This window comes from Protopterus annectens, chromosome 10.part0 (genome assembly GCF_019279795.1).
Source record: "Protopterus annectens isolate FY-2018-M chromosome 10.part0, PAN1.0, whole genome shotgun sequence".
NCBI lineage: Eukaryota > Metazoa > Chordata > Ceratodontiformes > Protopteridae > Protopterus > Protopterus annectens.
The window spans coordinates 1,452,520,496-1,452,534,607 of NC_056744.1; the positions used below are offsets into that span (position 1 = coordinate 1,452,520,496).

Consider the following 14,112-nt stretch of genomic DNA (forward strand, 5'->3'; position numbering starts at 1 on the left):
TCAAGACTCTTCCTAGTTCCAAGAAAGGACAAAGCATGGAGACCCATTCTGGATCTTTCAATTCTGAACACCTATCTGCAAGTACCAAAATTCAAGATGCTAACACTACAGCAGCTTCTTCCCATGCTGGGCAAGAATGCTTGGCTAGTCACTTTGGACCTCAAGGAGGCATACCTGCATGTCCCTATCAGACAAAATTGCAGAAGATACCTCCGCTTCATTGCAGGTTCAACGCATTATCAATTCTCTGCACTGCCCTTTGGCTTATCTACTGCGCCCAGGGTCTTCACAAAATGCCTGCCACCAGTAATTGCATACTGCAGACAAAGAGGAATTCAAATATACCCATACCTGGACGACTGTCTTATTCAAGCAGAAAGCAAGGACATTCTTTTACAGCATCTGGCATTTGTCAAACACCTTCTAAGTTGCCTAGGGTACACAGTAAACAAAAAGAAATCAAAATTAGTGCCCTCACAAAATATAATATTCCTGGGTGCCAGCTTGAATACAACGGCCCAGATGGCTTATCTCACGCCAGACAAACAACGGCAGCTGTTTCAATATTTCAAAATAATGGCAATAAAGACCCAACTCCCTGCAAGAAAAATTCTGCAGGCCTTGGGATTCATGGCATCTTGCATACTAATAATACCATTTGCAAAACTGCATATGAGGAAATTACAATGGTACCTGAAAAGTGTATGGACTCAGCACAGCCACAGCTTGGAAACAATGGTTCCACTCATTCCCTGCCTTCAACAGGAGTTTCTATGGTGGGCACAGGCATGTCACCTCAACAAGGGTCAGCCTTTCACCTTACCCACAGCCAGGCAAACTATGACAACAGATGCATCGGACTATGCCTGGGGAGCACACATGGCAGGACAGTGCATTCAGGGCAAATGGGCTACAGATCAGAGACACCTGCACATCAATCAAAAAGAAATGCTAGCAGTGCAGAATGCCCGAACAGCTTTCAAGGACCTTCTACACCCAGGACAACTACTAATAAAGACAGACAACACCACAGTTATGTGGTACATAAACAAGCAAGGGGGCACACATTCCTACCCTCTATGCAGCCAAGCAATGGCCTTGTGGAACACTGCACTGTCTTACCAGGTTCAATTACAAGCACAATTCCTGCCAGGAAAGAAAAACACATTGGCAGACGACCTAAGCAGAAATATCATGGATCCACACGAATGGAAACTACATCCACAAGTATTTGCAATGATAGCTCAAAAATGGGGACGCCCAGACATAGATCTGTTTGCAAGCCCCCACAACCACCAAGTTCAAAAATTTTGCACAAGGACCTTCCATCCATTAGCTTGGAAAGTGGACGCCCTCTCATTCACTTGGAAAACATTAACAGTATATGCCTTCCCTCCACTGCCTCTTCTAGCAAAGGTACTGCTGAAAGTCAGATTAGAGAGGCCACAAATGATTCTTGTTGCACCAGACTGGCCACACCAACATTGGTATCCAATTTTAAGGAACATGGCCCAGGGCCCACCATGGATTTTGCCACAAATTCCTCACCTGCTCACCCAGTGAGACAATCTGATTCTACACAGCCAGCTCAAGACTTTAAACCTGGCTGCATGGCAAATTACCTAAACAACCAGCCAACACCTTTATCCAAAGCTGTTATGGATGTCATTCTGGAGGCCAGGAGGCTCAGCACCAGGAAAACCTATTCAGACAAATGGAAAAGGCCTAAATCCCCTGGAGCCGAACATTCCTCAGATTCTACAATATTTAACTGAGATGTTACACAAAAGACTTTCCTTTTCATCTATTAAGATCCACGCCTCAGCAATTTCAGCACGGATCCTCCTTTATTTTCACATCCACTCCTAAGACAGTACCTCAGAGGGGCTAAGAACTTAAGACCGCCAAGGAGAGCTCCAACACCTACTTGGGATCTCAACTTTGTCCTGGAAAAGCTTACACTGCCGCCCTTTGAACCGGCCTTCTCAACTGATTTAAAATTTCTTTCATGGAAAACTGCCCTACTTCTAGCAATAACCTCAGCTAGAAGAGTCTCAGAGCTAAAGGCATTAATGGCAGTGGAACCTTTCCTCATTTTCCATCAAGACAGAGTTTCTCTACGAACTAATCCTTCCTTTATGCCAGTGTGGCCCTAAACCAAACCATTCACTTGCCCACCTTCTTCCCAAATCCCCAGAACAAAGGAGAAAGACTCCTACACTCTTTGGACATTCACAGGCAATTACGTTACTATTTGGACAAAACTAAGGCTTTCAGAAAAACTGACCAGCTCTTTGTAGCCTATGCTACAGGATCACAAGGAAAAGCTATCTCAAAACAGACCATTTCTAAATGGATAGGACATTGCATACATTTCTGCTACACACATCATGGGAAACCAGTACCTGCTAACATTAGGTCCCATTCTACTAGGGCAACAGCTACATCAGCAGCCTTTCTCAGGGGAGTGCCAACCAAGGAATTCTGGAAGCTGCTACTTGGAGTTCAGTGCACACCTTCACCAAACACTATCACTTACCTCTTTACTCTAAGACTAGAGCTAGTTTTGCCACTGCAGTTTTGCAGGGCCTACTAGCTTCTTCTAACCTTGTTTGACTCCACCTCCCCTCTTTAGCCAAGTGTGATGACTGCAGCAGGGTAACACGAACATAGTACAGTTTTGTACCTACCGTAAATGTAGATGTTCGAGGGTTCACCCTGCTGCAGTCCAGGTTACCCTCCCTCCATCCCCTCTGAACTAGCTGAACTTAGCTCTACCACTTTATCCTGGACTACCTCTGTGGTGTATTTGCTTGTACCTAAGGGTTTTGTTTTATTTTTACATAGCCATATGTGTATATATATATATATATATATATATATATATATATATATATATATATATTTTGCCTACCCTTTGGGGGCACCTGACATCTGGGGCAAGAAAAACTGAAGAAAATGGTGTCGGATGCCTCTTATGTACCCCTGGCGCTCTGACGTCAGGGAGGAAGCGACAGCAACCGACACCGGACCAAGACTTTGGAATTCGGGCCGACTGCGGGACCGCCTGACTGCAGGATAACCCAAGTGTGATGACTGCAGCAGGGTGAACACTCGAACATCTACATTTATGGTAGGTACAAAACTGTACTTTACCCTCCCTCCAGCCCCCTTACTTCTTTTGGCTATTCCTCTACTCTCCTTTACTATGCTCAAAAGCTTTTTGGTGTATTTGCTTTTTTGTTGGAGGTATAAACTTGTATATTTATAGATTTAATTGCTTCCCATTAGGAGGGCACCTGACATCTGGGGCAAGAAAAACTGATATAATGACATTGGTTGCATGTTTTATATCCCTGACGTCACGGAGGAAGGGAGGACAGCAACCAACGCAGGACCCAAGACTTTGTTAATCAGGCCGACTGAGGGCTATCTGCAAGCAGATAACCCAAATGTAATGACTGCAACAGTGAATACACTCGAACATCTACATTTATGGTAAGTGTACACAACTGTACTTTATTTTTACAGGGTACACAGGATATTGATTCCTAATGACTATACTCTATTTAGGACACAATGAGACAACACCAGTAAATCATTAACTATCAAACCAAATACCATTTTGCTAGAGAACTTCAATTATCGAAACATTTATTGGTAAAGTTACAGTTCTAAAAATGGATTCAGCAACATTTCCTACACTTCAATAGTGATGCCCTGGAGCACATTGTAAAACTACCCAGTTAAGACTCAAATATCCTTGACCTGGTCCTTACCATCCTAGTCCCCATCTGTCCCCCATCCAACTGCATATCTCATCATTCCTGGTTAAACCTTTCCACATATCAGTCATCTACTCTGTCATGTACCATCAGCTACAAAATGACACCACCTTAGGCACTTCCAGGGCAAATAAACATGTAGAAATTATACTCAGAAATTCCAACAATACTCCACAGCTGGACACAGCTGAGAAGGGTCAGCATTCACCTCTTAACTTTTACCGGCACCTGAACAGCTGCATAGGAAATCATTATCTGCCTTAAATTTAATGGTAAATTAGTTAATAAAACTCTCTGGTAGAATTCGCATACAAATAAACTGTGTAAGAAATGAGCTAAAGTAATGAAAAGTTGTAAGAAATCCCCACTCTCCAGTTGCATAAGACTACAGTGAAACATACCAGTAAGAAACTTAAGAGCTCTATTAGAAAATATTCAGGCTTAAGGCTGTTACAGATTCTAAAGAAAACTGCAGATGTTTTCATTTATGTCAGGAAATTAAGGAAGGATGTTCAGTGTATTGAGTTCAATAGTGTTATTCTTTACAATCCCAAGGATATTGCCAGTATGTTAGCAAATTTAGTTCTAACTTTACTCCATCTGCCCACATTGTTGCCCCAGTTATCACCCTGAGGTGACCACATTTCTATTTTTATAGCCATGACAGACACAGTCCTGTCTGATTTCCTATTTTTTGCTAAAATAGTAGCTTGCAAACATCCACAGTAGGGACCTAAAGTGGTCACCAGCAAATAAACCAGGCGTGCTGGTGGGATAGTCTTCTAACTCAACACATTCTCAGCAAGTGGAATAAATTACTGTTCTAAGTTAAACAAAGTGATACTTTGGCTACTTTTAAGGCTAGTCTTGATGACTTGATGGGTAGACACAAGTTCATACTGAGATTATCATGTATGACCCTTTTCATTTTGGAAAATGCATTATTATGTGTGTGAGTAGACTGGCAAGAACTTATAATGTCTTCTTTCAGTGTATTTGGCTAGGCATTTTCCAGTCTCTTTGGTTGCTTGCTTATTTTTTTCTTCTATTTATATTTTACTTGATTGTTATCTGAGTGATTGTTTCTACTTTTCTCTTGGAATAGTTTAATTAGTACTTGTTACACTAATATGAATTGACAAGAGACTTTTCTTGACTTGTGATGCAGATGTAGAAAAGTAATTTGATTTTTTACAGTCAACAGCCCTCTGTGCAGAGTTCCCTGGGTTGTGCATACAGTGAGGTTATATAGAAAGTACTTCAATTTAAATGTGCTCAATTGAGATGTTGGGAATTGGTGACTTTCAAAAAATAACACAGGATTTGTGATGGTTTTGACTGAATTTTCTGATGTAGACCTGTTTGAAGTACATTGTATGATTTTTGTTTTTGCTTTCAGAGGTTATTATTATTTAGAGGTAATTAGTGAAAACAGCATTTCTATTGTCTTGTATCTGCCTTTTTGTTGGTTGTTTCTCTTATTTTTGTACATTTTAAAAACATTTTAAACTTTTTCATAATCGTGAGAATTGTTCTAATGTACTGATGTATTGGAAAAGTGTTCTAATATGCTAATACTCATGTTACATATGTATTATTATTGTATGTAGTCCTTAAAATTCACAGCAAGCTGTGCTACTTAGTATTGGGTTAAACTTCACTTAGGAAAGGTGTGCAATGTCAGATTTTTTTTCAAGTTTTTGTCATACTCTCCCTCCTTTAATTTTCAAAGCCTTGAGTCGCTGCTGCCCACTGCCTTAATCATTTCCTTGCTAGGGAGACTGGTGAAGACTGATCAGGGACCCTTGCATTGTAGAATTCAACTTTTCTGTTTTTACCCTGTGTAGTTGACTCTTTTCCTTATAACCAGCACATTACGATGTTTGTGTAGGAAATGTATACATGTCTTTCTGTTTAGATGTATACACTTACCACACATTGCTGCTTGCCTCATGTAAGCCTCCCTTCTCCCAGGGGATCGGGGGAGGGTGATGGATTGTTAGTAGATCTGTCATGCAGTACAGAAACCTGTACCCATTCCTTGAGTGAAGAGAGCCATCATTCCTTCAAATTTTCCTTCCTGCTTTCCTGGCTGTCTGTCACCTGGACTTTTAACTGAACCTACAGTGCAATGAAAAAGTATTTGTCCCCTTCCTGATTTCTTATTTCTTTGCATGTTTGTCACACTTAAATGTTTCAGATCATCAAACCAATTTAAATATTAGACAAAGATAATCCAAGTAAACACAAAATGCAGTTTTTAGGCAATGATTTTATTTATTAAGGAAAACAAAAACTATCCAAACCTACATGGTCCTATGTGAAAAAGTAATTGCCCCCCTTGTTAAATCATGAAGTAACTGTGGTTAATCACATTTTTGGGAAAGCTCAGTTCAATTTCACTAGCCACGCCCAGGCCTGATTACTGCCAGACCTGTTGAATCAAGAGATAACTTAAATAGAACCTGTCAGACAAGTGAAGTAGGCCAAAAGATCCCAAAAAGAAAGACATCATGCCGCGATCTAAAGAAATTCCGGAGCAGATAAGAAACAAAGTAATTGACATCTATCAGTCTGGAAAAGGTTACAAAGCCATTTCTAAAGCATTGGGACTCCAGTGAACCACAGTGAGAGCCATTATCCACAAATGGAGAAAACATGGAACAGTGGTGAACCTTCCCAGGAGTGACTGGTCTATAGGAATTACCCAAAGAGCACAGCGACGACTCATCCAAGAGGTCACAAAAGAATCCAGAACCATATCTAGAGAACTGCAGGCCTCACTTGCCTCAGTTAAGGTCAGTGTTCATGACTCAACCATAAGAAAGAGAATGGGCAAAAATGGCATGCATGGCAGAGTTCCAAGGCAAAAACCACTGTTGACCAAAAAAAAACATAAAGGCTCGTGTCACTTTTGCCAAAAAACATCTTGATGATCCCCAAGACTTTTGGGAAAATATTCTATGGACTGATGAAACAAAAGTTGAACTTTTTAGGAGGTGTGTGTCCTGTTACATCTGGTGTAAAAGTAACATAGCATTTCAGAAAAAGAACATCATGCCAACAGTCAAACTTGGTGGTGGTAGTGTGATGGTCTGGGGCTGCTTTGCTGCTTCTGGACCTGGATGACTTGCTGTGATTGATAGAATCATGAATTCTGCTCTCTACTGATAAATCCTGAAGAAGAATGTCTGGCCATCAGTTTGTAACCTTAAGCTGAAGCGCACTTGGGTTCGGCAGCAGGGTAATGATCCAAAACGCACTAGTAAGTCCACCTCTGAATGGCTTAAAAAAAAAAACAAAATGAAGGTTTTGAGTGGCCTAGTCAAAGTCCAGACTTGAATCCAATTGAGATGCTGTGGCATGACCTTAAAAAGGCGGTTCATGCTCGGAAACCCTCCAATATGGCTGAATTAAAACAATTCTGCAAAGAAGAGTGGGCCAAAATTCCTCAGCAGTGATGTGAAAGACTCATTGCCAGTTATTGCAAACACTTGATTGCATTTGTTGCTGCTAAGGGTGGCACAACCAGTTATTAAGTTTAAGGAGTAATTACTTTTTCACATAAGGCCATGTAGGTTTAGATAGTTTTTTTTTTCCTTAATAAATAAAATCATCACTTAAAACTAAATTTTGTGTTTACTTGGGTTATCTTTGTTTAAAATTTATATTTGTTTGATGATCTGAAATATTTAAGTGTGACAAACATGCAAAAAAATAAGAAATCAGGAAGAGGGGAAAATACTTTTCCATTGCACTGTAGATCCGCAAGCATTTTGGTTGGGAACTCTGCTGTAGTAGCTTAATCATTTAGAGTTGGAAGTGCATTATCTGAGGAAAGCTTTCTTCATGTCATTTGTATTGTTTTTCTACAGGTGGAAGAGAAGGCAAAGTTTGATGTCATTTTTGACAGTTTGAATCCTGTGAATGGAGTGCTTTCAGGAGAGAAAGTCAAACCTGTGTTAATAAACTCCAAGCTGCCTGTAGATGTTTTAGGAAGGGTAAGCTTTCTTAATGTAATTTGTAGTTCAGAGGTAATTGAAAATGATGTGTGGCATTCATATGACACATTGCTATTTGCTTATCTTTTTTGAAGTTGTATTTGTTACCATGTATTCCATCTTTGGAAAATAAAATAAAAACGTGAGCTTGGTGGTATGGCAGCATTTTACTAAGTCAACAAGTTGAATTAATAAAGGCTGGCACACCACCACCTCACATTATTATTTTATTTCATTTTGTGTCATGAGATAATAGCTGTTTTGTATGAGTTACAATCATTATTGGTAAATGAAGATCTTTGTTAGTGTAAAATTTCTTCCATTCAATGTATTACAAAAAGCAGTGCTTCATGCTAGTATCAAGGACCACCTCAGTGGGTCAGTAATTGAGTTTATCCTCTCTTCCCTTCCAGTTCAACATTTTATTTCAGAAGCTTTCTGCACAGGGGTATGTGTTTCCCATTGACAAATGCTGTGACATCCTCCTGCACACTAGGAGAGTGTGGTTTGCCCTGAGGACATTGGTTCTTTTCTACCGCTTATGCAGATGTTCATCGTGTTTCACTGTTGCAGTCATTACTCTTGGGTTATCCTGCTGGCAGGCTACCCTCAGTCGGCCAGAATTCCAAAGTCTAGGTCTGGCGTCTGTTTCTGTCGCCTCTTCCCTGATGTCAGTGTGCCAGGGGTATAAAAGATGCAGCCGACGCCATTTTCTTCAGTCTTTCTTGCCGCGCGGTGCCTGAAGCAAAAGCAGTTCGCAAGTGCCGGTCAGCCGACTCCTGAGATTTTCAAATCCGAATTTCAGAACCGAAGTCTTCATTAAAGCTAAGTACCCCCTTGGGGAAACTTTTTTCTTGCTCCAGACCGATGTCAGAAAAAGTTAACAATTGTATTTCTTGTGGGAAGCAAATACCTCATAAGGATTTTCACTCTTAATGTATTCCTTGCCTAGGCCCTGATCACAACGTTGCTAGCTGTCGGTTTTGTGCTAGATTTAACCAACGCAAGATCAAGCATCAGTTCGATTACGCATTTCATTACTTTTGCCGAAGATTTAATTATATAATGCCGTCGGAACAGCCGACAACCGGAGTTTACAAAAAACGCAAGGAGAAGGACACGGATAGGCATCTGAGGTCCAAAACTGACGACGAAGCCTCTACTAGGCCAGTCGCCAGTTCTCAGTGAGGCGCTTTCGCAGCCCCTGGCGCCCGCTACCTCAGAGCCACACACCGCTACCAACTCCCAAGTGGAGCCAACTGGTCTTCTGGATACTCAAGGTATTGGACACTTGGAAATCACTCCCTCAGGTGGGTCCGGAGCCGCTGAGCAGGCATCGGCTTCTGAGGGTGTCTTCAGACCTACACAACTATATATTAAGCCTTCTTTAGCTTCAAAGACAAAGACTAAAGCAGCTCTAAAGACAAAGAAACAAGTACAGAATTCTCCTATTCAGACTTCCATGCCTAAAAAACAGATGCTCAAAATGGCCGAAGACCTAATTACTTTGATCAGGGGCTCCCAACCCCACCTGATAAGAGGCCTAGACAAGAGACAGAGTATGATTCTTCTGATCAGGTATTTATTTCCTCTGATTCCTCTTCTGAACAGGATTACTTTATGCTTCCCTATGAGGATTCTGATGCTGAAGAATCCATTCCTTCATCCTCTCCTCCTGAGGACTATTCTTTTGGGGAAACACTGCATACTATGAGGGAGCATTTCCACTGGGAGAACCAAGATTATTCTGAATCTAAGAAAAGGCTCAGAGACTTTCTGCTTCTTCCTCAGCACAGACCCCTGGCTATTCCACTTGTTCTAGACATTGTAGATGATGTATTTTCAGAGTCCGGTCTGTCCCCTGATCTTTACCCCCTGCACCTGCTAAGCCAGACAGATACTACAGGGTCCCGTATTCTCATAGATTCCTATATAAAAACCCCGCTGCTGACCCAGAAACTATATCTTAGGGTCCCAAGGGGGTTAAAGCTTCCACTGCAAAAAACCCTGTCCCCTCTGATAGGGATTCTAGGGCTCTAGACAGATGGGGGGAAAAAGTTTACACTTCTGCCACCCTGGCTGTAAGGGCTTTAAATTGTCAGTTTCGTATGCTTAAATATCAGCAATATTTAATGTCACTACTTAAACAGAAAATGTCGACAAATACTGAATGTTCAAAGAACAAGGAATTGCAGGATTTATTGCATGCAACTGAACAAGTGGGAAAGCATACTTTGCAATGTGGTTATGATTCAGTAGAGGCCTCTTGCAGGGCCGCTGTTACAGGTTCTGTTATTAGAAGGCATGCTTGGTTAAAGGAACAGAATCTGCCTGATCATGTTAAAGCAAAATTATTAGATGCACCATTACAGCATGATACTTTGTTTGGTACTAAAGCAGAAGAGGTGTTGAAAAAAATGGAGGATAAAGCAAAATCCATGCAAACAGTCAAGGATTTCTTACAGGTACAACCAGCCAGGTTTAGCAGGAACTGGCCTTCTAAAAATTGGTCCTTTCCTGTCTCAGACAGACCACAAAGAGGCAGATACAGGCGTCCTAGAGGCAGATCTCCGCCCCAAGGCTCATACAAGCCTAAACAATGGGGTGCTCCTACCTCCAAAAGCGGAGAAGACAAATCACAACCTTACAGGAAACAGTCCCAATGACTTTCCTCTACCAGTTCCAAACAGTTTTCTTTTGACAGCCCCCTTAGGGGGAAAACAAGCACTTTTTTCATCAAATTGGCAAATGGTTACCCAAGACAAATGGGTCCTGAACATAGTGTCCCAAGGCTACAGGTTCCATTTTCACACTCTACCAAGATCAAAGGATATGCCAGACCTGCCACACAATCAAGGGGTAGAGGCACAAAAGCAAATTACAGCCCTCATGGACATGAGGGCCATTCAGTAAGTACCACAACAAGAGCAGGGGCAAGGATTTTACTCTAGACTTTTCCTAGTACCCAGGAAGGACAAAACCTAGAGACCAATACTGAATCTGTCTATACTAAATACGTTTCTGGAAGTTCCAAAATTCAAGATGTTGACTCTACAGCAGCTACTGCCCATGCTGGGCAAGAGGGCTTGGCTCGTAACTTTGGACCTAAAAGAGGCATACCTGCATGTCCCAATCAAACATTCTTGCAGAAGATACCTCAGAGTCATAGCTGGCTCAATGCATCACCAATTTTCTGCACTGCCCTTTGGCTTATCTACTGCGCCCAGGGTCTTCACAAAATGCCTGGCACCAGTAATTGCGTTTTGCAGACAAAGAGGAATTCAAATATATCCCTACTTGGACGACTGCCTAGTTCAAGCAGAGAAGAAAGACACTCTTCTAAAGCATCTGGCATTTGTAAAAAGATTACTAGTTGGCCTAGGGTACACAGTAAATGAAAAGAAATCAAAACTAGTGCCCTTTCAAGAGATAATATTCCTGGGTGCAAGCTTAAATACAACTGCCCAGATGGCTTATCTCACACCAGACGAGCAAAAACAACTGACTACTTACTTCAAGAAATTGGCAACAAAAACCCTCTTATCTGCAAGGAAAATCCTGCAGGCCTTGGGTTTCATGGCATCCTGCATTCTACTAATTCCATATGCCAGACTGCATATGAGGAAACTACAGTGGTATCTGAAAAGTGTTTGGACTCAGCATTGCCACAGCCTGGAGACAGTAATTGCACTCATTCCTTACCTACAACAGGAGTTTCGATGGTGGGAAGAAGCCTGTCACCACAACAAGGGTCTGCCATTCAGTTTACCCACAGCCAGACAGACACTGACAACGGATGCATCAGATTATGCCTGGGGGGCCCATATGGCAGGAAAATGTATTCAGGGCACATGGCCTGCAAACCAGATGCATCTTCACATCAATCAAAAAGAGATGCTAGCTGATGTTCATCGTGCATACAGCTGCAGTAATCACAGATGGGGGTTCTCTGCTGTCAGGCGGTCCCTCGGTCGGCCGAATTCCAAAGTCTTGGTCTGGCGTCGGTTGTCGTCGCTTTCTCTTCTGACGTCAGTGAGGCCAGAGTATATAAGACACAGCCGACGCCATGTTCTTCAGTCTTTTTTGCCACGCGGTGCCCGAAGCAGAAGCAGTTCGCAAGTGCCGGTCGGCCAGCTCCTGAATTACGAATATTTTGGAATCCGAAGTCTTCATTAAAGCTAAGTACCCCGTTGGGGAAACTTTTCTGCCTCAGACCGATGTCAGAAAAAGTTAATAATTGTATTTCTTGTGGGAAGCAAATACCGCATAAGGATTTCCATTCCCGCTGCATACCTTGTTTGGGCCCAGACCACGACGTCTCGGGCTGTAGCTTTTGCGCTACCTTCAATAAGCACTATTAAGCGTGGCGGAGTTCGCCCAGCACTACTTTGGTAAAGCTTTTGATTATAAAATGTCGGACACTCCGACTACCGTTTTGACCAAAAAACACAAGGAAAAGGACTGACAAGCGAGGCCCGCGCCGACACCACGCCAAAACAGGCTACACGTGGTCCGGTTCTCAGCGAGACGCCTTTGCAGTCCCTGACTACCGACGACACTTCTTTGGCGGTGTCCTCTGTACCCGAGACCGCTGGGTCTTCGGCCCTTTCCCAGACTACAACCGAAGCCTCTGCTAATGTTGAGCCTACTAATGTGGACAGGTCCACCTCCACCCATGGTGTATTTAGGCCCTCATCTTCTTTTTCAATTAAGGCCTTTACTAAATCCAAAGCAGCCAGGCAGCCCATGAGGCCTGTTGTACAGGGCCCATCTCCAGGTCCCATGCCTAAAAAACAGATGCTTAGAATGGCTGAGGATTTAATTACTCTTATCAAAGGTTCTCAACCCCCTCCAGACAAGAGACCCAGAGTGGAGGAAGATTCTCCCTCTTCTGATCAGGGATCCATTTTATCAGAGCATTCTGATGCAGAGGAACACTCTTACTCTCCTTTTGAGGATTCGGATGCAGAACAGTCCATTCCCTCTGTATCCCCTCCTGAGGATTTTTCCTTTGGGGAAACCTTACACACCTTGAGGGAACACTTCCATTGGGAAGGCCAAGACTTTTCAGATTCCAAGAAAAGACTTAGGGAATTTCTTTTGTTACCTCAACACAGACCTCTGGCTATACCCCCTGTTTTGGACATACTGGATGATGTCTATTCGAGGCTTGTCTTAACCCGCATTCTCTGCCTCCTGCACCAGTCAAACCTGATAGGTATTAGAGTACCCAGCTCTCACCAATTTCTCTTCAAAAGCCATAATGCTGACCCTGAAACCATTTCACAAGGCCCCAAGGGATTGAAAGCCTCCACTGCCAAAAATCCACTTCCTGCAGAAAGGGAATCAAGATCTTTGGAAAGGTGGGGGAAAAAGGTATATACCTCGGCCACCCTAGCCATGAGGGCTTTAAATTGTCAGTTTCATATGCTTAAATATCAACAGTTCCTGTTATCACAGTTGAGGAACAAAATGTCTCAACCTGAGCAACAAGATTTAAAGGAGTTACAGGATATAATGCATAGTGCAGAACAAGTGGGTAAACACACTTTACAATGTGGTTATGATGCCCTAGAGGCCTCAAGTAGAGCGGCAGCTACAGGATCAGTCATTCGCAGACACGCCTGGTTTAGGGAACAAAATTTACCTGATCATGTGAAAGCTAAACTTCTAGATGCTCCTTTACAAAAGGATGTGCTGTTTGGTACTAATGCTGAGGAGATACTACGGAAAATGGAAGAAAAAGCCAAGTCTATGCAAACTGTCAAAGCTTTCTTACAGGTCCAACCACCACATTTTAGCAGAAATTGGCCTTCAAAAAACTGGTCCTTTCCAGCCACTGACAAGCCCCAAAGAGGTAGATACAGACGCACAAGGGGCAGAGGGCAATCACAAGGATCATATAGAGGCCGACAATGGCAAACTCCAGCACCAAGAGGTGGCGAAGACAGTGCACAACAATACAGGAAGCAAACCCAATGACTCCCTCATTTCCAAGCCAAGCATGTCTCAGCTGGCAGCACCTTTGGGAGGAAAACTAGCACTATTGGCAAGCAATTGGCATATTGTCACAACAGACAAATGGATCCTGGACATTATAAACAGAGGCTACAAATTTCAATTTCACACTCTTCCAAAAATGAGAGGCATGCCAAACCTGCCACAAAATCAAAGGGCAGAGGCACAACTGCAAATTTCAAAGCTCATAAGCATGCAAGCTATTCAAGAGGTACCTACTCACCAACAAGGTCAAGGTTTTTATTCAAGACTTTTCCTGGTACCAAGGAAAGGAACCAACTGGAGACCCATTTTGGACTTATCCACCC

General features: G+C 42.5%; 1 protein-coding gene across 2 annotated transcripts in view; it reads left to right on the plus strand.

The window, feature by feature from the left end:
• EPS15 (epidermal growth factor receptor pathway substrate 15) overlaps positions 1–14,112 on the plus strand; it is a 2,462,763-nt gene that overhangs the window by 735,545 nt on the left and 1,713,106 nt on the right. For both annotated transcript variants that reach the window (XM_044086083.1, XM_044086082.1), the window contains exon 7: positions 7,661–7,786. In XM_044086083.1, coding sequence (XP_043942018.1) covers positions 7,661–7,786 — 126 coding nt within the window. The remainder of the gene's footprint in view (positions 1–7,660; positions 7,787–14,112) is intronic.